The 26,990-nt window shown below is 39.1% G+C and overlaps 1 protein-coding gene across 9 annotated transcripts in view; it reads left to right on the top strand.

Annotated features, from left to right (window-relative positions):
- Nucleotides 1-26,990, top strand: part of CACNB2 (calcium voltage-gated channel auxiliary subunit beta 2) — a 241,380-nt gene that overhangs the window by 117,224 nt on the left and 97,166 nt on the right. For 2 of the 9 annotated variants that reach the window (XM_088160795.1, XM_014889582.2), the window contains exon 1: nucleotides 18,594-18,976. The exons of the other annotated variants lie outside the window; for them this stretch is intronic. In XM_088160795.1, coding sequence (XP_088016921.1) covers nucleotides 18,944-18,976 — 33 coding nt within the window. In that variant the 5' untranslated portion in view covers nucleotides 18,594-18,943. Of the gene's footprint in view, nucleotides 1-18,593; nucleotides 18,977-26,990 lie in introns of those variants that run through there. 9 annotated transcript variants of the gene reach the window in all.

The raw sequence follows: 26,990 nt of genomic DNA, 5'->3' as shown, positions 1-26,990 counted from the left end.
GGGTGTGCCTTATTTACTGTGGATGGAGTTAAATTTGTATTTTAGTGGGGAAAATGTGTCATGAATTATCTGTAACAAAAAAACCCTTTCATTTAAATGTTAAGCTCAACTATATGTATCTTAAAATACATCATTTCTTCTATTTGCTTAAGTAATTGTGTGGGAGTGGTTAATGATTAATATTTTTAATGTGAGATGCTTTTGAAGTAGATCTCTTTTCTGTTTTAAAACTGATACAGCTTTACATTGCATAGCTATTGCTATGCATTGAAAAATAGAAATTAAACTCACAAAGGGATTTACACCCTTGGTGGATTGTTTTTTAAGGCTTTGCAGTGGTGGAATTGCCCCATCACTGCACTTTTATCCATTTCATCCTAATGACTGGGAAAAACCTCCACAAAACAAAAAGTAGTTTCTGACTAAGCCAGGTATGTCGCTGTCCTCCTGGAAGAGTCTGACAGGTGCTGGGATGGTGGAGGGGAAGGAAGCACCTGCGTCCAGGGATGTACCAGGGATGGGGGCAGCAGAGGAGCGAGAGCTCTGCTCCTAGCAGTAGTGTGAATTTATCTAAACCTTCAGTTTAGCTGGTTTATATGATGTTTGCGTTTTATGTTCTGCACTCAGATTCCTGTAAATTTCCTAATCTCTCAGTGCCATCTTAATATTTTATCTAGTGCTGAAGCTCCTTCTCTGCAGAAGCTAAAATCAAACTGTAGGTACTCTGTGGGCCCTGCTTGTCTAGCCAACATTTAACTGTGAAGTGCTGTTGTGCACTGATCATACTTGGTGAATCTTGCAGTAAGCGTCATGAAAAAACAGGAGTAAATTTAAACATCTTGAATCCTTCATTTTCCACTAAACTTATTTTTGCAAAGCAGTGTGTACACGAAGATGCAATAATCCACTCTCAGATGTAGTTGATGGTTTCAGGAGCAACAATTTGCAAGACATTTTCTGCAAGTTAGCTGGTCAAAAGTGAGGAAATTAAGGTAGTTCTTGGTAAGGCAGGCACTCTTGTTGTGCTTTTCAGCTGTAAAACACAACTGTGAACTTTTTTGTTCTTTTTTTGTTCTAGTAGGTATCTAACCAAGTCAGATTACCCTTATTAGAAAAAGCTTTCCAGTCTTTTCCCTGTCTGTTATAACCAGTAACTCTGCAGGCTTGTGTAGTCACCCGTTTCAAACCTTAAAACCTATTTAACAATATTTGGGGGTTACATAATTTTCTTCTTTATTCTGTGACATTTTTTTTTATCTTCTGCCCTCTCCCAGTTACAGAAAATAGTTTACTTTTCATTGATCACAGAAAGAAAAGCAAGAGATTGATGTTAAATCCAGAACAAACTTTTCCTTAGAGGCAGGAGACCCTGCTTGTGTTTTTTACTCAAAGAGAGCAGAGTGTACTGGGTAGGTGATCAGAGAGGGATCCTAAAGGATCCTCACCTGGGCCCTGCTGTGTCAGCCAGCATGCACAACAGGAAGCAAACTGCCCTTTGGTACAGGTCTGAGAGGGAAAGGATGAGCCTGAGAAACCTTTGTGAGCTCTGACATGTGCTGGGGATCTGAGCGCTCTCCTGCTGACAGGGCTTGGGTGGGTTTGTGTGTTTTCTGTTGACAAGCTGTTGGAACCATTTAAGAGTCTGAGTCTGGTCTGTTTGCTTATGAATTGTTGTCTCTGTGTGAGCTTTGACTAATTTTTTATCTCTCAACAAAAATTTTTAGATTTTATTGATCTAGATTTATATATGTCAAAATTCATATATATCAACTTCACATAGACATATACAGTGTTCTGCTGTCTTGTGATAAATAAATGAGGGATTTTAATACCTTGGTATCTTTTGGAAAGGCTTTGGTTCTTCTAAAAGGGGAAAGAAAACTCCTCTAAAGCTGACTTTTGCCAGGTGAGAAGAGCTGATAATATGTGTCACTTATAGGAATGGCGAAGGGATAAATATTCACCTTCACATAGGAAAAGGGAATAGCTTGAGTTGTAGTTAACCTGAGCTCTTTGTATGGGGTGCTTGAATACCTAAAGGGCCAACTGAGGCAGCTCACAAACATGAAGTTATGTTTTGAGAACTCGTGTGAGACTGATACTTGATGACTGAATAAAAGTAAGTGTGATATCTGAAGTAACTGAAGAAAAACAAATGCATTACCTGCCTTTAAAATGGGAAAGAAAGGCAAAACTGAAAAATCTTCCAGTATATATATATAGGTATTGGACTTAAATATTCAGATTTATGAGTTGCCATGTTCATGTATATACTCATCAGCAAATGTCAGATAACATAATTCATAATGAGGCAGAATTACAATAAATTGCCTTAATTTGTTTGCCATATGCTAAGCATGCCCACATGTCCACATATGGATCAGCTGATGCACAATAACTTGGAGATGAGAAAAATTACTCATATGTCTTAAGGTTTTACCAGTTCTGAGTTAATGACTGTGTGAACTCTTAAAAACACTTTTTTGATCTGGTTTATCAACAAGAACTTTTATAGACAGACATTCGTCTTGCTTTGTTACACAAAAAGACAAAACCTAAGGAGCTTAAACATTTACAAGCAAGCTCCTGTTAGTATGTTACTACTTAGTTAATTAGTACTTCGGTTTTCTCATGTGCTTAATGGCATTTATAGTCCAAACATAGTAAAATTTTATAAAGTTGTGTTTAAAATTAATTGAGACTTCTGATGAAATCACTGTGTAAATATAGAGTATTAAGATTTAAAGTTGAGGCTACATCTCCATTAGAACTATACGAGATTAAAGAATGAATTAGAATAGTAATTGCTGAATTAATTGTGTTCCTGTTCTCTTAGTAAAGATGTGTTTTTCTGTAAGGGGTTGAAGGTCTTTGTTCTAAAGCATCTAATTTGTCAGGTTACATAGCAGATACTTTTAAACAAATCTGGCACTTCTTAGGTGATGATTCACCCTTTTTTGGGGGGCAAAAAAGGGTGGAAGTCATCTAGCACTTACTGCATATTGGTTCCATGCTGTTTGCTGCTCAGAAGATAAAAAAAGAAAAAAAAAAAGAATAAAAAGAGGAAATTCTATTCTATGACTGAAAGATTTAGGGAGCTGTAGAAACTAAGATTGGTACAGGCAAATTTTTCTATTGCTGTCTCTACATTTAAAATTATCTCATTACTGTGTTTTCTACTACAAAGTTATTTTGTTTCAATATTATGATACCACAATTTGCCATGATGACAGTGCGGTCTTGCAAGCTTAGTTTCAGTATTCTATAAAATCTGCTGAAGGGCAGAAAATAAGCCTCTGGAATGAGAGCTGCTCTGTCCTAATTGCAATATTCCAGCTGGGACTGTGATTGTGTATTCTTCAGAATAGTTCTGATTTGCCCCAAGGTATTTGTGTCCCACAGCATGTATTAAACTTTTTAAGGATAATAAGTTTGCTAAAAAGCTTGCTCAGTAGTTTTAAGCTTAACCCCCCAACATTATTAATACAGTATTGCATCAGAAATTGCTATACTTCTCACAGCCTTCTAAAATTGTATTCATTGAAGTTTACTGTTTGCTTCCTTGGAAACCAGTAGTTGTTTCAACATTTTGAGTTTAATACTCATCCTAGAAGTGCCTTACAGAAGTCAAAATAAATTGTGCAAGAGGTTGTCAATGTTCTGTGTATTTTTCTTCGCTCAATCTATTTCAGGTAAATATAAATGTCTATTTCATGAGAAATAAGGACAAAGTTTCTACTTATTTAATTCTCTTTTGGCATCCAAAGTGGACCTAACATGAATACTGAATTCTGAAACAGTGGTAAAATGTTAAGAATCCTGCATTCCCATAGTCCACTTAAAAAAGAAAAAAAAATCATAGAAAACCCTGCAAACAAGCAACCACCTGATCAGGTATTAACCAAAAATCACTTCTTTTTTCAGTGACAGAGAATTTTTTAACAATATGGTATGCGAATAATATAAATAGGAAATTACATTTTAAGAGGTTAACTTTGTATCGATCAGTCTTGGTACACCTTAAATATGTCTGTGTGAAAAGTATTAGGAACCAGTTAATGAAAATGGAAGCCAGTCTGAGGCCCTTGTTTAATAGGAAAAAAAAAAAAAAAATCTGGTTTGATACTTATTATGAGACATGTAGGTAGGGTCTGCCCTTCCCTCCCCAAGTACTGTTGGCTTTAAAGAGTCTACCCACAAAGTCAGTATGAAGAGTTTAGCCTTTGAAAATAGACAGTGTTTCCAGCTCTCATGGGCCAGAGGCTGCACTTTGTGGGGCTTTGCTTGCCTCGCATGCTCACTGAAGACCAGTCTTGAGGCTCAGGCAGAGGAGAAGATTGCCCAGCTCATTGAGCAGCTGGAGCCAAAACAATGTTTGTGCTCGTTGCTCCTCTGAGGAATCACTGCCTTGATATTCATTATCTCCGTGGTAACACAGGGAGAAAGTGGCTTCTCTGGAGCTCTTCATCTGTTTGTACCATTCCTTGCCTGTGGCTGCCTGCTCCTTTCTGCTCTTTATTACTCCAGAAACCTCAGACCAATACAAACATGTGTCTTTTGTCCTTAATTACTTCTAACCTATGCTCTTATTTTAAGCCAGTTGACCTTAATCTTGCAAATTCTTAAACTCATTAGGGCCAATAATATTATGCATGTAAGTTTTCCTGATGATTTCAGTAGACTGGCTAATATATAGAAGTATTGCCATGACGAAGTGTCTAGTGAGAGTTTTTTAGGATGATAGTTTATATAAAAATCATGATTAAGGCTCATTTATATGTATCTTCTACCATAATAGGTCTTCTACCTTAAATATAGTCAAGCAGAATTTTCCATTTACACAGGAAATTTCCAACTTAAAACTATATTTACAGCTTGAAATTCCACCATAATCTTTCTGTGGATGGGGGAGAACAAATGAAATATCTGTATCCACAGGCATCAGTAGATTGGTAGATGCGGTGCTAATGCTCAGATGCCTTTCCTGTTTGTGGCTGCACAGCAGCTGTGTGTTACCAGGGGGCCATGCATGTTGCAAGGCACACATGTGAGAGGAATAAAGTGTGATGTTACTCCAGCAAGTGTGCAGGCTTTGTCCTTACAGCAGCTGGCGTCACCATGAGCACGGAGCCCTCCCACTCCTCCTTGGTAATTGATGGTGACAGGCTCTCTGCTGAGCTGTCCCTAACGTAGGGACTGAATCAGATCAACAGCTGAGAGAAACGGCCAGCAAACAGTCTTGCTCCGTGTAGACTAAAGCTGGGCCCTTTGAACCAGGCCTTAGAAGTGCAGGTATTTGCAGGAATGGTCCATGTGGGCTGAGGGGCTGGAGTTTTCGCTGGAGCGCTGCTTTGCGTCGGAGGCTTTGCTCCCGTAAGAAGTGTTGCTGCTGCTGGAAGGGCTGGCCTGCTTGGAGCGAGGCTGACATGCTTGACAGACGCCTGATGTCTCCTCAAACTAAGCACATTGCTCCTGGGGTAAGCATATGTAGTAGGAGTACAGGCCAGATGCTCGGGAGCCCTTTAATTTTACAATGCGATGTAGAGGCTGGCTTGCGAGTTAATTTAATTACAGTTAAACTGTTTCACTTTGTTCTCATTTAGCCAAGCTGAAATGTTGTTGAGAAATGTGCCGGCCTTTTTGTGGAAGTCCAAACCATACTTTTGAGCTTCCTTTTTTGAAACATACTAGCTTGACTTACAGTTTGGAAGAACTGTAAAAAATTATTTAAAGGGGAGGGAAAACACTTGCAGGTGGGTCTATTAAACTAACTACTATTAAAGTAGTTAGAAGTGGCTTGCTGTTTGTTCCGCGATTTTGGGGATTTTGCTAAATTGTTTTCTTCGCAATATGAAAGCAATGGGACTCTCTGCTGGCAGTAGCTTGAAGTACATTCTCTCTACAGACACAAACATTGTACTCTCTATTATTTTTGTTTGGGTTAGGTTGTAACACATTCATAGATCTTGGTTTGGCAGCATTTGACCAGGTATGTGTATCTGGGGCCAGGGAGCTTTAGTAGCAGACATCCCACTACAGCTGTGGAATATAATTTAAATAGATGACAAATACTATTTTTAGAGTTCTAATGGATGTGCTTTTTCTTTTTACACTGTATAAAATAAAGGATGGAGATTAAAATAAAATCAACATAAACATAGATTTAAGGCGAATGTTTGGCTCAAGCTTGCTTCTTTCTATAACATTTATGAGATATTTGAATGAAATTGCAGTAAAAGAAGAGTACCTTAATCATAACAGTAGCTTTCCAGAGTTGTTCTGAGAGAAGTCAGAGGCATTGTCTTGTGTAACAGCTGCTCCACAGTTTTTTTCTAGAAGGAAATCAGATTTGGATCATTGCTATTCCTGGGTTATTTAGGGATCTCCACATGGGAAACTGATTAGTTATTGCTAATATCCATTCTGCTCTCCTCTTACAGACAACTTGTCTTTTTAAACAACTTCTTTTTACTCCAGTTAGACTATGCTCTTATGTTTGTGGGGGAAGTAACACAAGAGTGGGTCTTACAGGAAGTGTGCCATGAAGCAGGAAAGGGTACAAATACTACGTACAATTCCACTGGAATTATTTTTGGCATGGATGTTCAGACTAGTAGAAATCAGCTACTAATAGAATCACAGAGCCATTTAGCTTGGAAAAACCCCTTACAATCATTGAGTTTAAGCATAGCTATAGCTGCCTTTAGTCTTTTCTTATCTAATTAATATAGTAAAAAACTTAAGTCTTTATGTTTTAATTTATATACAAGCAATTATTAAGAGTTCTGCTAAACAATATGCATTGAGATTCTCTGACAATCCCAATATTATTATAGGTGGGGAGAAATCAGAACATAGATTATTTTGGTGGAAAAATGTTGCTGTAAAATGAAAAAACAAATCAAATTGGAAAATACTGTTTTCCTCAAGAAAACCAATCTGATATTGAAACATAGCACATCTAATGTACATGTTCCCTTGCAACATTTTCATCTTTCTGTCTGCTGGTTGTCAAATAATGTCATCAAGGAGAAGCTGTGTTTATCTGGTCTATAGAGTAAAAGGAAGCTTTTCTCTCATATCACATGGTAAAGAAGTCCAAATTCTCTTTAGTACGATCATAGAGGTCCTGTTAGACCAGAGGAAGAAGTTATTGTTTGACAGGGTAGGGGAATCATTGGGAGTGGTGCTGTGGATGTACAGCCCTTGTAAACAGAAGCAGCAAACAAGCAGGATAGGTGAAGTGAAACACAGATGGAAAGGAGTGAAAAGGAATTCAGCCATGTACATGGATCCCTCAGTATTTGATCAACCCTTTTTTCAGCGTGATAGTTGATGATTATTCTGTTTCAGTTTCTCAGTTTTTATTCTAGTCTCCAGATATTTCATGAAGGGAAGTCTATTTTGCTTTGCTACTGTGAATTTTGGCTGTAGTTACTTCTTGTTCAGAAGCACTTTACTGGAAGTTGTGGTTGCAAATTTTTTTAGCAGTACTAGTCCTCAGACATTATCTAATTGCAAAAACAAATTGTTTAAATATCTAGGAGAAAAGTAATCAGGAAGACTAAAGAAGAGATATAGCTTGAGAACTTTCATATTGTTGGCATGAATAATTAAGATTAATGTTGATGATAGTCTTTGAATGGCAGTTGTTGCATCAAAAGTGGATTCAACTTGTATAACTGACTAGAAATTCAGTTAACTGCTTTATGGGTATATTTTTCTAAATTTCCAGATAACAGAATGTCCCTTGCAACATGTTGACCCCTGATGTGTTCAAGTCCATTAAAATGTTATAGTAGGATTAAATAAAAGATTACTTACTGCATAACCACTGATATATTTTCGCCACCAATAGTTATTGTAACACAGAAATTCTGAAGTATGGAAACTTCAGTAACTGTCAGAAAGTGTAAGGACATTTTGTCCTTACCTCACCCTCTATGCAGAGAACCCTGCCTTTTTCCAATTTACCCAAATTTACCTGAATTTATATTTTTAGCATGAGTGAAATATATATTTGCTGCTAATGTTTTTTATTCAGTTTTCAAATAGCAGTATAAAAGCCTAGGAATTCATAAACTTGAAAGGGCAAATTCTGCTATTTGCTTCCCAGGATCCCTGGTGTGGAGTTGCCACACAGGAAAAAAAAAAAAGAGGTGTAAAAGGACAGGAGGAAAAGTTTTTTGAAACTTCAATTGCATTCAGATATCCGTTTTATAGGGTATTAAACCACTGAGATACTTTAATTTTTTTAATATATTTTTTTGCTATGGGGCAAAATACAGAAGATGTCAGATTTTTGAAAATAATTTGTCTAACTGCATATGAATTTATAAATGTTTGCAATATTTTAATCACTGATCGCTAAAGTCCTTTGTTGTAAGTGCAGTATTTATTTACAAATTTATTTGTGCCACTGGTTCTGCATGTGCGTGACACAAAAGCCTGTACTCATAACTGCTTAATAACTTCAACCAGTGCTTAGTGACAATGATGATTTGAAAATTTTCTGAATAAATGTTTGCATTGCTTTTCATGGCATCAGCTTATATTTAAACAAGCTGCTGAGTATTAAAGCGTACGGACAGTCTTTGTATAACAGCTCTGATTTCTTAGGTTTATTTCCTAAGACAAGATTTATGCAATCCCACTTTCCATCTGTTAGTTGTGCTTCTCAGGAACTTCAGGGGCCGATTTAAACCCGCCTTGCAGAGGTCTCAGAAGCACAGAGTGATTAAAGCAGAACTTCCTGGGGGCTGGAGGGGCCAGTGGGGGACATGTAGAGAACTCTCTGGCCTCTTCTGGCATCTGGAAGGCAGCATCCATCCAGCTGAGGAGCACAGGTTTAACTCTGCAGCAGAGCAAACAAATGCTCACTCCTGTTCAGCTCATGGAAAGGGAAGGGAAGTTCGGGGAGGGGAGCTGAGGGTACAGAGCATGTGGTGTGTAGGGAAAATGGGAGAGAGCTGAAAGTATTGTGGAGGTGTGTGTGGGAACCCAAGCTTCATTACTTCTGCTGTCACTAAACAACTTTTTTGCTTCAGCTCATCAATGATACACTGCATTTTGCAGTATTTTACTGGATATAAACATCTAATTTTTTTCTGAATGTTTTGAGGCTGCCAAAAGGATGCTCTCAGGTTGATGATTTATAATATTCATCACTTAAAAATTACTAGCTGGCTAGTGAATGGTATTGGTAGAATATTAGTATCAGAAGAAAATACAATTTTAAAGATCTGCTAGATATAAAAGCTAAATTTCACTCTGAGTATGCTCATGCTGATCGAAGGATGCCTGTAGAAAGACTCGCTTACAGACACAGCAATTGTCTTGGTGTCTTCTCAGTTTGACAAAGTCCTTGGTCAAGTATATATTCAAGTATATATTATCATTTCTGTGCAATTTCCACAGTCTTCAGTACACAGTTCAGCAGCTCACTTCAACAGGATAGAGTTTCCTTGAAAATCTCTGTGACCAAAACATGCTAGGGCTTTGCAGTTTTCTCTCTTATTAAAAGCCTTACAGTTGGGACTAAAAGACCTTTGAAAGTCCCTTCCCACACAAAATATCCTCTGATTCTATCATTTTGCCTATTTTTTAAGAAACATTAAGTGATTGATACTTATTTGAAAGGTTCTCGTTGGTTTTCTTCATGTCACATTTGCATATACTTTTTTGTTCTTGTAAAATGATAAAGTCGTTTCTATAAGCTAACAACGAAACAAGTATTTTCAAACTATGGTATTACTTGAAAGAGTCATCTCTTCAATATTTGCTCTCTAGAAACGTTTAAATTAATTAGAGAGAGGCATTGGAAAAAGTAATTTTTGAAGTTTAAAATACTGCTTTTCATGAATATTTCCAGTTTGTCTTGGAAACAGGGTCACTTTGGTGTGTAAGAAACAGGCTAATGCTTGATTACATAATAATTTGAATAGCTGATGCTATGGTGGAATGCTGGAAAAGGTGCTTTCTTTTGCACTTCCTGCAAAATTCAGAGTAAATCAGTGAGCAGCCTTGTAATGGCAGAAGTATTTTATTTTAGGAGAAGTTTAAGGTGTCAGATCTGAGCTACTTGAGAGAATAATTTCCTTCTTAAATTTTAAAAGCAACTTTCTGCATTGATGCTGGTTCAATGTAAATCCATTATTCTGTTCATGTCATGGAAAACAAAATGTACAATTTAGGTTCGGTTTTATGAATTTAGGAGAGGAGAAATTCTTGCATCTTAGAATTCAAAATATTGTCTTCTTATAGGTTGTTACCGTATTGAGATCAACAATTATAGATTTAATTAGAATTCTTATATTATTGACTTTTTTCTCACATGTTAAATCAAATGTCTAGCAAATTTATTTTTGTAGTCAGGAGGAGTTTCTCAGTTACTTCAGAAATCCTCATCCAATGCACCTTAGTATCATAGATTTGAACGTATAAAAGGTAGCGGGGGATGACTTCTGAAATACAGGAACAGGTTTTAAAGTCTTGAAACTCTTTAAAGCTCTAGACAGGGCGTAGAAAATGGCTGAATGCCTCTCTTGGAGTGTGAGAGTCCTGCAGTCTGGGACAGAGAAGTAGAGCCCCCCACAGAAATGCAGTTTGAGATATGCTCTTTGCTTGGATACACGAGCCCAGTGCTGTCAGCATGGGGGAACCAGGCTGTTCAGAGCATTCTCGGGAACACCGATCAGGAATTGTGGCAAGAGGGAGGGGAAGAAATGCAATTGGAAAATCACATTTGTACATTTTACAGTTGTATCTAAATTATAACTGAGAGGAAAAAAATGTCTTTTCAACGTAGAAGGAGAAAGACCTTTGCACCTACTTACTCTCTGCCAAGTTTTCACCTTCTTACTCTCTGCTAACAAGGTCTTGTTAATTTAAGTGGACAAGGAAGACTGACTGAAAGTACCTTACCTTCGTGATGCATCTCATCAGGGCAGTTCTGAGCATGTTGTTGTAACACATTGTATTAATTCTCTGTAAGGAGCAACTTTCTGCACTTATTTAATCCTTTGCATTGCAAACTGCTGTCTCTGCTTAGTTCCTCTGGCCTTATGCTGGTTCCTCTGGCCGTGTTTTCACTGCAACACACTGCGAGTTCCTAGCCAGGGTTACACATCTGCCTCCCTGCTCCTTAAACTGAAATACATTTCTGTTGGGCCAGGGTGACACCCAGCCTCATAGGTGAGAGAGCCATTACAGCAGCACATGTGCTGCTAAATTCCACTTAATTCCTATTTTGAGCTCCGAAGTGGGTCCCAAGAGATATCTAGTCCTTTCTGCAGAGACAAGTTTTCCAGCTTTCACATTTCACCAGAACTTCTTTCACTGAAGCTTATTAAATTGCACAAGGTAGTCTAGAAAAAATTAATTATAATTAATACAGATTTTAGGATTGCAAAACTGTGACCATCAGAAATATTAGAGATTTCAAAAACAGTAAAAGTGAGAAATGGGAATTGAGATTTGAAGAAGGGATGAGGCCAAAGAAACCACAACGTTTAGTGATAATCAATAATTTAAATTGATGGAATTGTGGAGTGATGGTTTGTGCCAAAAATGCATAAACAAAGGCAGAGTAAGCCAAAATGACTCCTGTGGCTGGCTGTTGTGGCTTTCCTGATTAGATGCATTTTATTTTCTGAAATGAGAACAGAATCTGGAGGTATCAATAGCACAAGTTTTATAAGCACTTCTGTAAATGTGATTTTGAGATATGGCTGGACGTTTTAAAAGCCAAAACCATTTTAAAGGCACAGGGGCTTGAATATCTCCTCTGTGAACTAACAGTTACTAAGTTAATTGCACAGCAATTGCCCCAGAGGACACCCTGTAAGTGGACCACAGTTTTCAAGATGTGGATGTGGCCAGAGGGTAATATTCCTACTAGTCTGGGGTAGCTCCTGTGCACAGCTATGAGCCAAAGTTATCCCTCAGTCTTCAGCTCTGGGCACTCCGCATCTGGCCATGGTGGAGCTGCTCATGGCACTTGAAATATTTCAGTTTCCCCAGAGGCAGGCAAGTGCTGAGGGCAAGAGGTGAAAGCCTTTCACTGAGATTAAAAACCCCTTTGTCTAATGTTGTGTTCATGTATGGGTAACACTATAAAGTAGTAACCTTTCAGTGGAAGTATTCTTTAAGGAAAAATAGCCAGCACAAGCTGTTTCTACAGTACTGTGTAAGTTTTATATATTCTACTTCAAGATATTAAATGTTCTCTGTGAAGGTTGTTTCTTCTATTGATATTCTTGTGCTTAAAAGTATATTAATCTCCCTTTTTGCAATTAATACATATAGCAAAGTGAACATTATCTCCTTTGTAATACTCAGGGTATTACTTTTTAAAATATGGTTGTTGAATTAATTTTTTCTTCCAACCACCTAAAGCTATGACAGAATTTACTGCTGTTTCAGAAGTGTTTGGCAGCACATTCAGCTGCAGTTGACTTCTGTGACCATCCTAGACCAGCAACATCATGTTGAGCACTAGAATTGTTCTTTCTATCTCTCTCCCTGTTCTCTGTGTTTCACTACAGCAAGGCTTTAAGAAGACAATGTTCCACATGACTACATCACTTGTGAAAAATAAAAATAAAAAATCTTGCCCACGCATGGGAGTAATCACCTATAGGCAGATTTTCCAACTTCATAGCATTTATAACACCCCTGCAATATCTCAGTGATGCAGAGGATTTATAATACAACAGGTATTTGTATTATGTATCTGTAATACAAATGTTTTCAAACATGCTGTGTTCCTGACACTCATTGCGAATTGGATTAGATGTTTTAACATCTGACTGCAGGGAGAACAGCAGCTTGTTATTTCTGTGGCACTGTGAGAACATACTCTCGTTATCTTTCAGTGCAGCAGGAGATAGCATGTGCCCCTAATGTATGTATGTTTGCAAGTTGAGAAGTTAAGTCTGCTGTTAACGTTATCACTGCTGTATCCAGAAATAGAAAAGTGCAGGCAGATTGGATTGTGTTAGAGAACAGTAACCATAATAACCAATAACAATTTGCAAATGATAAGCAGCTTTAATGTTTTAAAATAAAATTTATATAGCATTCCAGTACTTCCATGGGCATACTTATGGATTTTATTATTCATTCATTTGAAGCTTGGTTTTGAGATTTAAGATGTGACATTAACCTTAAGGAAGTGTTTCATTATTGCATCTTAAATTAGTTGACACTGGTTTATTATATACCTAAACTAAATCTCACAGAATAAAATTTTACTTAACAACCCTCTTTCAGATGTACACCATCTGTAAGGGAGAATTACAAGCATCCTACATGATGCATGGAATTTTATGGAAGGAGATGGATTTTTATTTTATAGTTGGATGTAAAATGGATAAATTCAGAAAAGAAGTACAAAGTCTTCTTGAAATGAATGCAGTGTATCTTGCAGTGTATTTGGAATCTGCATCTTGTTCAGGGATGCTGCCCATCACTTCTTCTGATATGAAAATTAAACAAACAAACAAATGAACAAAACCTTTTAACTTGACCCAAACCATGCTATTTCTTTTGAGAGATGCTTTTAAAAGAAAGGAAGATACCATGCAAGAGAGGGAAGTAGTCCAAATTGTGTCCTGGCCCTGCCATCCCCCTCCTTGCCTACCCCCAGCACAAAAATAAAAGTGTTCAGCATGAGTCTGGGAAACTCCAACTGAGTTACTTAACCTGTCATGAAAATGTCTGAGCAACATGGTGCTGTGAGCAAGCTTTTAACTCTTCTGGGTTAACATGCTCTCAGTCTTCCTTGCTGAGGAGTCCTATCATTTCCATAAAACACTTGGATGTTTCTTAGAATGTGGAGACACTGCAGTTACCATCACACAGCATTCAGAGAGTTACAGTGGCAATGAGAAGAACTGGAAAAGACCCATTCTTCTAAATGTGCTGATGTCCAGAGGAACAAGGCAGCCTGGGCTTCAGATCCATGCCGTAGCTCTTTCAGGGCAGTAACACTCCTGAAAATTTAAGTTTATGCTGCTGGAAGTGTGTTGCCCACACTTAGAGTGACCCCTGTGGGATAAAATCAATGGGAGAGCTAAAATTCATAGGAAAAAATTAAAAAAAATTAACTGCTAATCATAATTTTCACATATAAATAACGTTGTTAAGAAATTATTCAGTGCTGGTGTGGGATGGGATGGGATGGAATGGGATCGTTTGGATGCAGGGTAATTAAAGCTCTTGCTCTTTCATGCCATATGTGAGGGAACAGCTTATTCAGAGTTTTTTTGCCAGAAGTTCCCTTAACCTGAAACATTCATATTTACAAGAAACAATTCTTGTTGCTAGCTGTGTAAAGGAGTTACAAGCTGTTGACATTCTTCTCTGGCATTTGAATTTGAATCTGAATTAGGTAAGAGAGAGTCAATTGCTTTCCATTAGAGTTCCCAAAGAAAAAAAAACGTTGTTACTGTTGGATACAAGCTGAAAGATTCTTGTTTATCGAAAGGTCTGTTTAGTCTATTAACCTTGACAACCATGTCAGCATTTTTTTCTGTTTGTTTTCCCAAAGGCACTGTGTTGAAGTACTATGATATACAAAGCTATTTATAGTGTAGACACTTCATAGCTATGCTTAAAAGACATGGGTCAGGGTTTAAATACCAGAGTTAAATGCTATTCTCTTTGACAATCTGAAAAGTCATTACACTTAGTCCTTGAAAATTAATATGGAGAGATGGAATCCCTAAAATACCAATGTGAATCAGATAATTTTTAATTTCACAGAGTGGCTGAGGTAAAAAGGAACCTCTGGAGCTATTCCAGCTACCTGCTCAGAGCAAGGCCACCTAGAGCTGCTAACCCTCATGTTAAGCATGTTCAGATTGCTTTTGACTGTCTCTAAGGATTGAGACTCCACAACCTCGCTGGGCTCTCTATGCCAGTGCTCTCTCACCCTCACAGTAAAATAAAAAAATACAACAAAACAAACCCTATCACAAAAAAAAATTCTCCATGTTCAAATGTATTTTCCTATATTTTAATCAATACTCATCACTTTTTTTCCTTTTCATTAGGAGTCACTGAGAAGAGTCTGGCTCTGTCTTCTTTACTCCCCTTCCACCAGATACTATACACCTTAATAGATTTTTATGAAAGGAAAAGATTTAGGGAAGCAATCAGGGAAAACAAAGTCCACACATACTGACACACCTGTATTTGTGCCTATTTGCCTCTGTTAACACATGATTAATGTTGCTATTTCTGTCTTGGCTTCCACAGATGAGCAAGAGCTACTTTAAAAGTGCTCGTATACATTGAGTAAGTGATTTACTTTATCTTTGTGATTTACTTCATCATTTCAGACTGTAGTCTTGACTCTCACAGTCGCAGTATTTTATTTTTCTTTAGTCTGAATGCTGGTTTTTAAGGCCCAGTCTTCATCAAGTTGCCTTGTTGTAGCTCTGTGTCACACATCTGCAAGGACACGTGCTGGAAAGTGCCAGCTGGGGAGAGGAGCAATACCACCCTTAGCTTTGTTTCCACCTACCATTTTTTAGACCTATTTCTGTGCTTTTGACACTTTCTGCCTTCATCCCAGTTCCATTCTATCCCAAAAAAAGAGTAGCAACTTTGTCTCTTGCTGAAGTCTCCAGCTTACAGGTTTTCCAGTGGCCTATATTTGCTTGATCAGCCAGTTCTGCCCAGGCATCCCTGGTCAGCATTTCTGCCCTGGTCCACATCATTCCACTCCTTCCTGGTTACCTCCTAGCTTTAGGCTAGTCAGGTAGCCAGCTGTCTCTGTGAAGACCTTTTCAAATCCTATTGTGCTCCCTGCCTACCATTAACATTTTTCTTGCGTAACCTTAATTCCTGTCTGCTGGCCTGGCTTCTAGACTCTCCTCCCTGTGGGTCACAGTGCTTCCATCCATCCTTGTTCTGTGCTCTGGTTTTCTGTTTTTCCCATCCCACCACCTCTCCGGCCCCATTGTTCACAGATTCCTTTTTCCAACCTCTCTGTCCCTCTCCATGCCCCCCTCACACTCCTCCATCTCCTCCACTTCTCTGCTCACTCTTTCTGTGTGGATCATGGAATTCTGTCTGCAAGGGTCAGCACTGTGAGACTCTGCCCACCCTCTGCTGGCCAATCCCTTGCCACACTAAGGTACTGGGGGAATGATGTGCAGCTAAAACCCTGTGCTGTCACTTAGCTGGGAGAGGAGCACAGGTCATCCAGCAGTGCTTTGCTAAGTTTAAACACCCTCAACAGAGGTGGCATTTTTGCAGACTTCTAATTCTTGAACCATAAAAGCTCTATGCAAATTTGCTTTGTGGAGCTCTGAGACAGACTTTGGTACCTGTCATGATGTTTCAATTCAAGAGAGCAATAAGCAATTCAGCTTATATACTGTCCAAGCTGCCAGACTCTGGCTGCTTGTGCTATCTGTAGTAAGAATTACTTGTGACATGAAAGTCACTTATGGTGACAGCCTGAATAATGCCCTAAGTCTCTGTTGAGTATATGTGAACTGCAGTCCTCTCTGATTTCATATTAATTCCCAAAGTACGGGAGCTGATGAAATGACCAAAAAAAACCCACCATAATTTTAATACATAGAAAACAATATCTTTTCCTTATTTTTGGCGTTAGGAGTACTTGTAACATTCCTGCTGGTTTTTTTTTTCCTCCAGATTAGTTGTGAGAGCCGTATCCAAAAAGGAGCAATCAAGCTACAGCACCCAAATTTCAATTGCTTACAAGAGCTGTATCAGACAAGCAAAGTAATGCATGATGACACTGGCTTTGCCTGGTATTGACAGGTGTGGTTTCACATTGAAAACACTGTGCAGGAAAGCTTAGGCAATTACATTAAAGTTAATAAGTGTGCGTGACCACATTTATTCAGCATCAATTGGAACAACCAACTTAGACAAGTGGTCATTACTTTCCAGTAGAGGTGTCTGATGCCTGTTAGCCTCCATGCAGGAATGGTGCATGTTTTATTTACGCTCTGGGAATGCACTATTATGGTATTATTTGTTTGAAGCGTGATTTACAATTGATGTAATACAAAGTGACCAGTTCAGCTGACAGATTAAACTAATGGTATTTTGTAAACATATGCTTGGATATAAAATTAGTACCTTCTGATTTCTAATTTGCCCTTTTCCAACCCTTTTCTTGGGTTTGACTCTGCTTGTGGATACATACAAGAACATAAAAAATCGAGACTCGTGAGTCACATCACATATAGTCAACAGAGGACTAAAGGTCTGTTTTGACAGAGAAAACAGATTGAGAGAAGAATATCCTACTAACTCACGCAAAGAAACAGTTAGTCAAGACAAGATCTATTTAAAATAAGCAGGGGATGATGCAGGGGAAAGAACTGGGAAGATATTTACAATGTATTTGAACTGCTTCATTTGCTGCTTTTGTTAGGAAAGAGGTCTTGTTCTTTCTTCTGTGGAAGAGAAGGGAATTGAGTAGCACAAACTGTTTTTCAATGCTATATCTTGTCATGATATGTTGTGTACATTATATTAACTTGATTATAGAGATAAATGGGCAAGCATACACCCACACATTTCCTCCTTAAGACATTAAGTATTCCATATATTTTTCTAAGTGCTTATGTATAGTTCTGGTTATAGGATATAGTGCTAGCAGCAGTATGAACTATAAGGAATTGAGAGGACTGAGGTGATAAAGGATGAGTTTCATAGAGCTGTTTGAAAGCAGTTTTGATCATGGTTGTGTTATTGGATGCCTACTGGTGGCCTCTTCCTCGGTTGTAAAGAACAGCCTTTGCTAGAGAGCAGTATTTCTGCATGCCTGGTTTACTTTTTGCTGTATTCCTAAACTGTCTTCAGTGGGATTTGTTTGTAAGCCCCATTTTACTATTAGTTTGGGAATGCAGTTGGTGAATTAGTCTCTGAAGTCTTTTCGTTGTGTTTTATTCTGCTCTTTGGCTTCTTTTACTCTTTCTTGCCTGCTCTACCTGTACTAGAAGTTGGCCAGGAGCGGGCGGGCCCCTGGATTCTTCTTTCCCGGTGTGGCATTGCGTGCCGGCTCCGCTTCCCGTGCGCCGGAGGGAGCGGGTGTAACTTTTCAGTTTACCTCAGTGCCATTGTGCTGCAGAGATAAAGTTACACCGTGTTTACAGAGCGCTCTGGGACTAATCCGTGCGAGGAAGCAATGAAGCTATTCTGGGCTGTTTGTTTATTTGTTTGTTTGTTTTTCAGAAGAGATTTTAAGATACAGATAGTGAGATAGCTGCATGGGTTTCTGCAGCACGGTCAGAGCAGCGAGGGGTTACGTGTGATCCGAGCTGCCCGGGGCTGCCGGCTCGGCCCGGCCGCAGCAGCCGCCCCTCAGTGCCCCGGCCGCCGTTCCCGGGCCACACTCGCGCTCTCCCGGCCGCGCTTTTCCCGCACACAGTTTGGGCGGTGTCTCGCCAGGCGGGGCAGGGCCGGAACGCAGCGCTGCCGCCCCCCGCTGCCCGCACCGCCCCGTCCCTCAGCCCGCACCGCCCCATCCCGCCCCGTCCGGCCCGGTCCCGTCCCGTCCCGCCCCGCTGCCCGCCCCGCTCCGCCCCATCGCTCTGTCCCGCACCGCCCCGCACGGCCCCGGCTGGGGCTGCCCGCACCGCCCCGTCCCTCTGTCCCGCCCCATCCCGTCCCGCTGCCCGCCCCGCCCGGCCCCGCACGGCTCCGCACGGGCGCGGGGCTCCGCTGCCGCCCGCGGAGTTTCGCAGTTTTCCATCCCGCCGGTCCCGCGGCCCTCGCAGCAGAGTCTGAGTTCATGCCCGAGCGCCCCGGTGCCTCAGGAGCAGCCCAGGCGTGGGAAAGCAGCCTGGGAAGCCTGCCCGGCTGGGACACGGGAGCTGAGGATGCCGTGCAAGGTCTGACTTAAGGCGGCTGGGCGCTCTGGCAACTGGTGTCAGACTGCGAAGGAGTAACTATGTTCCTTTTCGGCAGCGAGGAGTACGAAGTGGTAAGATGTAAACTAGTGATTTTTTTTTTTTTTTTACCTCAGTCGTTACTTACTTTCAGTGTTCCAATCTCAGAGTTTATTAGGCAGCTTTGAATTTCTGTCAGTACCTTTTTTCTGTGTTTGAACTTTAGTATTCACCAATTCCATTGCTTTTTAAATATGACCTTTTTCTTCAGGTTCTTCAGATAGTGAGGTACTATTTGCTAGATAAAACTGAATCTACTTTCCTTGTCTTGTTTATTGCACTGTGGTGATACTGAAAGTATTTAATTACTGACTGTTATGAGGCTATTTGGACTCTGAGTTAAGCAAATCCATGCCTCCAAATAATTCAGATTTTGTCTCATAGTTTGCAATGTTAATAGACTACAAGGAGCTAACGGAGCCAGCCTTAATAGTACGTTTGTAGGCATGTTGCCAAACCATTTCTTTTGTACAGTACAAAGCATGTCATTGTAATGTACTGCAGTGTCCATCAAAAGAAGTAGCTTTTTGTAAAAACCCAAACATACCCACGTTAAGATCTGACACTCTTTACTTAAGTATGTGTATAAAACAGTGTTTGAAATAAGTTGATGATGTCAGAGAAGACCAGAAGAAAACCACTAATAGCTCCACACTTCTGCATGACATTGTTAGCTGACATAAAAGTTTGCAGTTTGCAGCCTGTGGTTCAAGTGCTACTTGGTAAGAAAAATGGATGGATTCTTCCACCCACACATTGTGACCGAGTCCAAATATGAGGAGCTTTGGGGAAGAATAACACTGAAAAATACGTATGAACTCTACTATAGGACATCAAAATAAATTTCACAAGCTAAAAAGTGCTACATTCTTTGCATATAACTGGCAATTGCAAATGTTTTGTTTTGATTATTGAAGTTGCTCTTTGAAGTATGAAAGGGCCTTTTATGGCAGTCTGGGTTCTACAACACATTTCAGGGAATTGAGTTATTTTGGATTTTTTTTTTTTTTTTAATTCCAACCAGATATGTTTTTGAGATGCAAGAAATGTAGAGGACATTCAAGAAAATAATTTAAGTGCAGCTGTGTGCGCATTGAACTCATTTGTGCATGTGTGACTTGCACAAAGTTTCACAAACCAAGCTAGGGAGCTGAAAAGAACTTAGTTTTTCCAAAGCAGTAAGCCACAGGGCACTGCAGTGATTATGATATAGAATGTTTACTTGTGTGTAAGAATTGTAAAGCAGGAGAGAGTGTCAAATGTTGATGCTTTTTTTTAATTGGTTACATTTAGATATTCGTAAAGGGTTGCAAATCACTTTTAACAAATTTTCCTCTTCATTCCATTGTATCCTGTGGAGTTACTTCCTCGTTCATACAGCAAGCAAGTCTGAAATTTTAAAATGTCTTGAAAATAACGTAGATGACTGAAGAATTGCATTAGAGCTCTGGATTCAAATATCAATCTCTTTATCTGATGCTTTTTCAGCTTCTCAGAAATCTTGAATTATTTTGTGTCATAGAAAGTAGTTTAATGTTTGAGACCGCTTTCCCAGGCACATGAGCCATCTCGTTCCAGTCCCTTTTCTATGACATAGCTGTGCAAAGTGAAATAGCATCAATAGAAAAAGTAAGAAGCCCATCATGAATTATGTAAAATTAGGGGTTTTTATTTCCTTTTTTTGTTTTGTTTTGTCTCTTTGATATCTCTAGATGTCCCTGAAACTGAAGAGTAATGATCTGCTCAAACAAAATTGTCACTAAGTGAAAACTAAAATATCATTTGGGTTGTTTCTTCTTAGTTTTTCTTTAGAGTAAGACAGTTAGGGGAAAATAAGGATGCACTTTTTTGGTGTTATTTTGGCAGCAAGAGTGATGAAGATATTTGCTTTACTTAGTGATAAGTAAAATAGAATTGATGGTGTACATAAAGCTTGAAGAACACTTTAATTGTTCAGTAAAAGCTAAATCAATGTGAAACTTCTATCTGTACAGATCTGTTGTTCATGAAGCCATATGCTCTGTACTGTGGAAAAGGCATTTGTTTTATCTTCCCACACAATTACTTGAGTCACTGAAGGACAAAGTGAGTGAAAAGTGACAGAGAAGAATTTTAGGGTTTAATTTTAAGTTTACTATTAATTTAAAGTAGTTTTAAATAAGTTAAAGGAATTCTAGCTATGCATATAAAATTTGATTTTTATCCTAGGGAGGAGACTACTGACAAAAAGAAACATAGCATCATTAAAGCATCTCTTAGAAGAATTCAGTTAATCTATCTCTTAAAACTCAGTATTTATATAGAGTAATAGAGAAATGGAACTGTATGTGATCATTGTTTGCATTTCATGTGCACACACAGAAGTCCACATGAGCATACACACACATTTGCAGAAACGTATCTGAAGTGGTGTTCTAACTCAGTTGAATTTAATAGCAAAATGCCACAGACTGGTACCACCAACTTTTGCATCCACTTTGCTTCGTTTTTGTTGCAATGTATAAACAAGCTTGGATTATCAACTTACTCTGAGTGCATAATAAGTCCAGATATCTGACAGCACTGATAATCAACTTTGATATCATTTCCCACCAACCCCAGCTGACAAAGATAATATTGCTTAAGAGCCAGTTATCAAAAGAAAAAAGCTGGTGTTTATGACCACTTCATATTGAAAATAAAAACAAAGTGTCATGACACAGTGACAAAGGCTGTATTTTTGAAACTAATAATAAAACGAGGTAGCAGTGGTCCTTTCCTATTTTCATTAGTATTTTCATAACTGTTCTAACTTGGGATGCACAGTGTCTTTCACATTACATTTTAAAACTTTAAGTAGATGCTTTTTAAGCTCTTATGACTGATGAAATAAACATATAGTATCTTTTTAGGCATTCTTTGTCACATACCTGGCAAAGTAAATTTGTTTGACTATAGTAAGCGATTTAATTTCATAAATATATGAAACTGTAAAAAGCTGCAGGCTTGGCAGTTTAATTTGTGGCTATAACTTGTTTGTTTAGCTCTCTTCCTGTTGGTTTGCGAAATAAATCTCTGGTTAAAGGGAATAAATAAATAAATTAAACGGAATTGGAGTAGTTCATCAAAAAAGAAACAGAAAGAGGAGCTCCTTTTCACAGATGCCTGGTGGATCATAGTCTGCATTACCCTCCCAAAACAAAAGCATCTAAAACTTACTCCCAACAGTTTTTGAGTTCCACATATGGGATGATGGGACTCCAGATGGTGCTTGCAAGTTTGGGAGGCTGTCCTGTGGCCCCGAGCTGCACTTTGCCCAGCAGAGCATTTCCCATGGCTGCAGAGCATCTGCTCTTCCTCCCTCAGGTGGGCTTTGCCAGGGCTGTGGGTGCTGGGCAGCTCCAGCCACATCCCTCCTGCCTTCCCAGGGCCCTGATGGAGGTGTGCCAGGGCTGATGGTACCAACTTGTCCCCAGTTGGGCACAGGATACCTTTAGTGTTTTGTCACTCCTTCCTGCCAGCCATCTCACCTGGCAGAGACTTTGGGCTCTGTTGCATTAGCATGATCCAACACTGTCATGGCAAGTGTAGGGTTAATTAGGATTACTTCTGAGGAAAACCTAATCACTGGAAAGCTATTCTTTTGGCAGATGAATTCAGAGGCAGCAAGTTTTCTTGGTTATTTGTCATTTAGGAAAAATCGTTGGATTTCATTCACTCTATTGCATGCAACTTTTAGATTTTTGCAGTTTTTAACTTTCCTAAGAAACTCAAAACTTGGCTTTTTTTTGATCTCCATAGATATTTTTCTTGGAAAACATCCTTTCAAAGAATGGGAAACCTCTTTATAAGTCCAGTGAATTGCTTATGATGTCCAAAGCATATGTTTTAGTTGCCTTGGAAATCCTGCATTTGTCACTTGTGTTCTCCAGGCAAAAGTTTTGAACTTGTCTATTTAAATTAAATCTTCACTTCTGTTGAGTTTGCCTATGCCCTCTTGAAGGATGGAGCACTTCTTTTGGAATATTAAGTATGATGTTGATAAATGCCAGTTATACTCATGGCTCCTGCCAGGCAGAATTATCTTCCAAAAAGTATGAAAATCTGTCTGCTAAATTTCTAAAGGAGGGGAATATCTTGGAGCAGTCAAATGTCATTCAGGTTTGAAAAGAGTTACATTTTGACTGTTCTTCATGAATCAGACAAATCCCAAATCTGTGTGTACAGCCATTTTGCTGATAAGGCTAATTTTCAAGGGAAAACACCACCTATTTTAGAAATATTTTAAGTCCTAGCAATCAGTAGGGAGAGCACAGTAATGTGTTTACTCTGAATCATTGCTACTTACCTTATTTCAGAAACTGAGTGAAGGGAGAAAACGATGTTGTTTAAGATCAGAGAGAGTCACTTGTAACTTTATAGCAATGGTAGTTTTCATCATACTGTGGATTGACATGGGAGTGTATCTGAAAACCATAAATCAGAATTGTTTCTTTGGGAACCTCTCCCTTGAATTGCATGTTTATTATTACAAGGATAGTTTGGCAAATTACCTGTGGCAGAACACTGTAAAAATTTAAGCTGTAAGATTCTGGAATGACTTTTCTACCTTCACATTAGTTCTACCTAAGGCAACAACGTCTAATGCTGCGTTCAGATAGATAAGTTGTGCAACACGTGAGTGTAACTTGAAGTACAGACTTGAAAGGCAGTCAAATTAAATTCAGAGGTTTACTTCAGAGCCATGAGTCCGTCCTTTGTAAAACCCCTTGACTTGGTTTGTTTCAAGTGACAATAGCACTTGGTTAATTTTCAACTGCAAATATTGTACAGCTGCACAAGAAATGGAGTTATTCATGCCTGAAACCGTGTGTTTAGTGAGAAGAACTCTTATGTGGAAGAAACAAGTGCTTATATGTGAAGATAGATGGGCTCACATCCAGAGCTGGATGTAGATTTGTGAAACAGTCACCCTTAGCAAGCCTTTTTCCCGTGGATTCTCTGCAGCAGCCAAAGTGTAGAAGCAATACAGTTTTCTTCTCCTAAATTGGAAGAACAAGGGTCATTCTGTATGGCATCATTCCCCATGACTAGCTTGGAGACCTCGCAGCTGTGTTTTAAGCACTGCATATGAGTTTGGGGTTTCCCCAGGGGAAGCCTGGGAGAGCTGCTGGTTTTGATGGTGTAGCAGAATGGCTCCTGAAACAGTTTCAGCTTAGAATAGGGAAATACTAGAGAGGAAAATCTTAACAAACCCATGCAGAGGAAAGTATTGGTCATTTCTGTGTTACTCCCAAGACACCCAGTGTACTTGCCAGTTAGTGATTTGCACAACTGTAGTGACCATAGTTTTTCCCCCAGAGAAAAGCCAGTGTTTAATCTAACATCCTGTAGTTTATATGAAGTAGATTTTTTAATAATGATGTTACTATTTGACCTTAATATTGTTTCAATTTCCTTGCCTCCTGTCTCAGTGACTGAGAATGGAACCTTTTTTATTTCTGAGAGTGTGTTGAAGGTGTTTATGGTGTATCTGACCTTCCCCTGCCTCTGCCCCCAAAATCCAACACATGAACAGTCAATAAAGAGGTGGGGAGCTCTGTGGGGGCCATGGGTGGAGGCACGAGCTGTAGGACCTGTTAGGTACGTGAGTCTGTGAGCAGTAAATCAGCTGTCCCTTGTGTAGAGCTCAGAATATTAGGTTGTTTTCATGTAGGATCCTGGGGAGAATGGAGTTCTGGGAGATTAAAGACAAGGTTTCTCCCTACAGGAAATAACTTTTAGAAATAGATATTTCCAACAAAAATATGAGGCAAGTCAATGACTGCAATTTATCTGGAGCCTTTTGTATTGGTTTAGTGCCAAGTGGTGTCTGAATGCAATGAAGGAAGGGAATGAGCATTTCTCTTATTGTGGAGGAGGATCATGGTGAGTGCATGATGTTTGAGAAGCAGATTTGTGCCTGAGACACGTGTGAGAGGGAGCCCTGTGAAAATCAAATGGTTTCTGACATTTAGAAATGAACCCAAATGACCAGCTCCAGGTGATAAAATAACAAATGAGAAGTTTACTTCTGTTTAAGGAGTAGAACATAAGAGAAATGGACTGCAAACAGTGGCCTGGGTTGGCAGGACCAGTGCAGTTCACCTCACAAACACAAAGAAAAGATAACAAAATCAAAATGCTTAAAAATCCCACCAAACTGTTTGAAGGAGTTCTGAACCTCTCAGCTACTTTTCCATTTGTGAGACAGCAGTGGGAAGGAAGCCTCTCTCAGGACCTGGCTTCTGAGTGTATTGATAGCACCAAGGCCTGATGAAATCTGAAAATTCACCTATTGGTCTTGGTTTCAGTTTATTTCCATATGAAGGAAATGACTGTGATAATGACTTACTTCCAGGTAATGCACTGATCAGCCTCATGCTGCACCAAGCACTTTACCTCAGTGATGTGAACCAGCATGGACTTGGCAAAAAATATAACCTGGTAACTTAGTGATCAGGAATACTTGAGTTTTTCTATTCCATATTCATCATTTGTTCTACAAGCCTTGATCTAAAAAAAAAAAAAAAAAAAAAAAAAAAAAAAAAAAAAAAAAGGCTATTTTTCAGTGAGGAACTTGAATGAAGCTAATGTAGCCATAAGAAGTGTTAATGGTAGGAGCATAATGTAGGCAGGGCAGTACAGAGTTAGCAACAAGCTAGTTAGTTGGACTTCTCTGATTTATGTAGCTACATACTTAATTCTTGGATTCGTCTGCACACCTGTGTGTGTGTCCAGGCTTTTGGAAATTATTTACAACTTCCTCCCTCTTATGCCACATATATTCATACTTCTTATTTAATTAAATGTCAGGAGACCTGTGTAGCTAGCGATGTCCTCTGGGTAAAAGATACTAATGGCATGTGGTTGAATCAATCAATTTATAATGCTTGGGCTGGAGTGCTGTTTGGAAAAGTTAAGATATTTAGAAGGTGTCTTGAATGTCTTTAGTTAAGGAAATGGGACATGCATATGCTGTGCATGTATATGGTGAAAAATAAATCCAGATCTTGCAGTGATCCCAATGTTCTGCCTCTAACAATAGCGTTACTTTAAAGTTCGTTTTCCAGTTAAGTGTTTGTGACGTGCATTTTGATGTCTACGTTGTTTAGCCTGTGGATGGATGTAAGGTAGCAGAAGGGGTAGCAGAAGGGTTAGCAGAAGATGTTTTACGTGCAAAATGGAAATCATGACTTCCCTACAGCACATATGGAAAGCTAAAGTCAAGAAGGCATGTTCTGTTTGCGCTGTCTGCCATCCGTGCCGGCTCGCCTGGTGCAGCAGACTGCCTGTTTTAGGCTCTGCCCTGGGTAGCACAACTGCTCTCCCATCAATGGTGTGAGGTGGGGTCTGGCAGGCTGCATAGCTTGTTGCTCTCTTGACCTTTCAAAACTCTAGCAGTTACAACAGCTCAATTAAGCACTCCTAGCAGGCAGGCTGGATATAATCTAGTGTCATTTTGATAGAAACCTTCTGCACAGGGAAACCAAGGACCAAAAATCCTAGTTCAGAATATTTGATAAGAAGTTTCTTTGATCATCTTTTTGGGGCACAAGTCCATTTTTCCCCTTTATTTTCCTCTTCTTTTACCGTTGAGGTTGTGTGTTTGTGTCTGTTTGGGAATATGTTTTTGTTTTCCAGTTCGTGATAATAAGTAAGATGATTTGTTCTGATGTACAAATTCAGAAGCAGCTGATCAGAGCAAATCTACGATTTATTTTTATTCAACACTGGCTCCTAGGAAGGCTGTCACAGAGAAAAAAAATCCATCTACCTCTTTATTGAAGTCATGGACATCTATCGTCATAAAGACATGTCTTCTCTAAATTATAAACAAGCTCCAGCAACTGGACTGACTAAATGAAATGCTGTTTGTTTACTTACACTGCATGTTACTTACCAGATAATTACTTCAGCTGATGAATAAGAATTACAAAGTCCCAAGGATAGGTAGCACATCTTTAATAGGAATCATCAATTCTGTTTTCAGAAATCTTTCATTTACACAGAAACGGGTAATGATAGCCA

The sequence above is a fragment of the Sturnus vulgaris genome, chromosome 1 (genome assembly GCF_052056855.1).
Source record: "Sturnus vulgaris isolate bStuVul1 chromosome 1, bStuVul1.hap1, whole genome shotgun sequence".
Taxonomy (NCBI): Eukaryota; Metazoa; Chordata; class Aves; order Passeriformes; family Sturnidae; genus Sturnus; species Sturnus vulgaris.
Note: the sequence above shows the minus strand (reverse complement) of the source record. Positions and strands in the feature narration are given on the sequence as shown.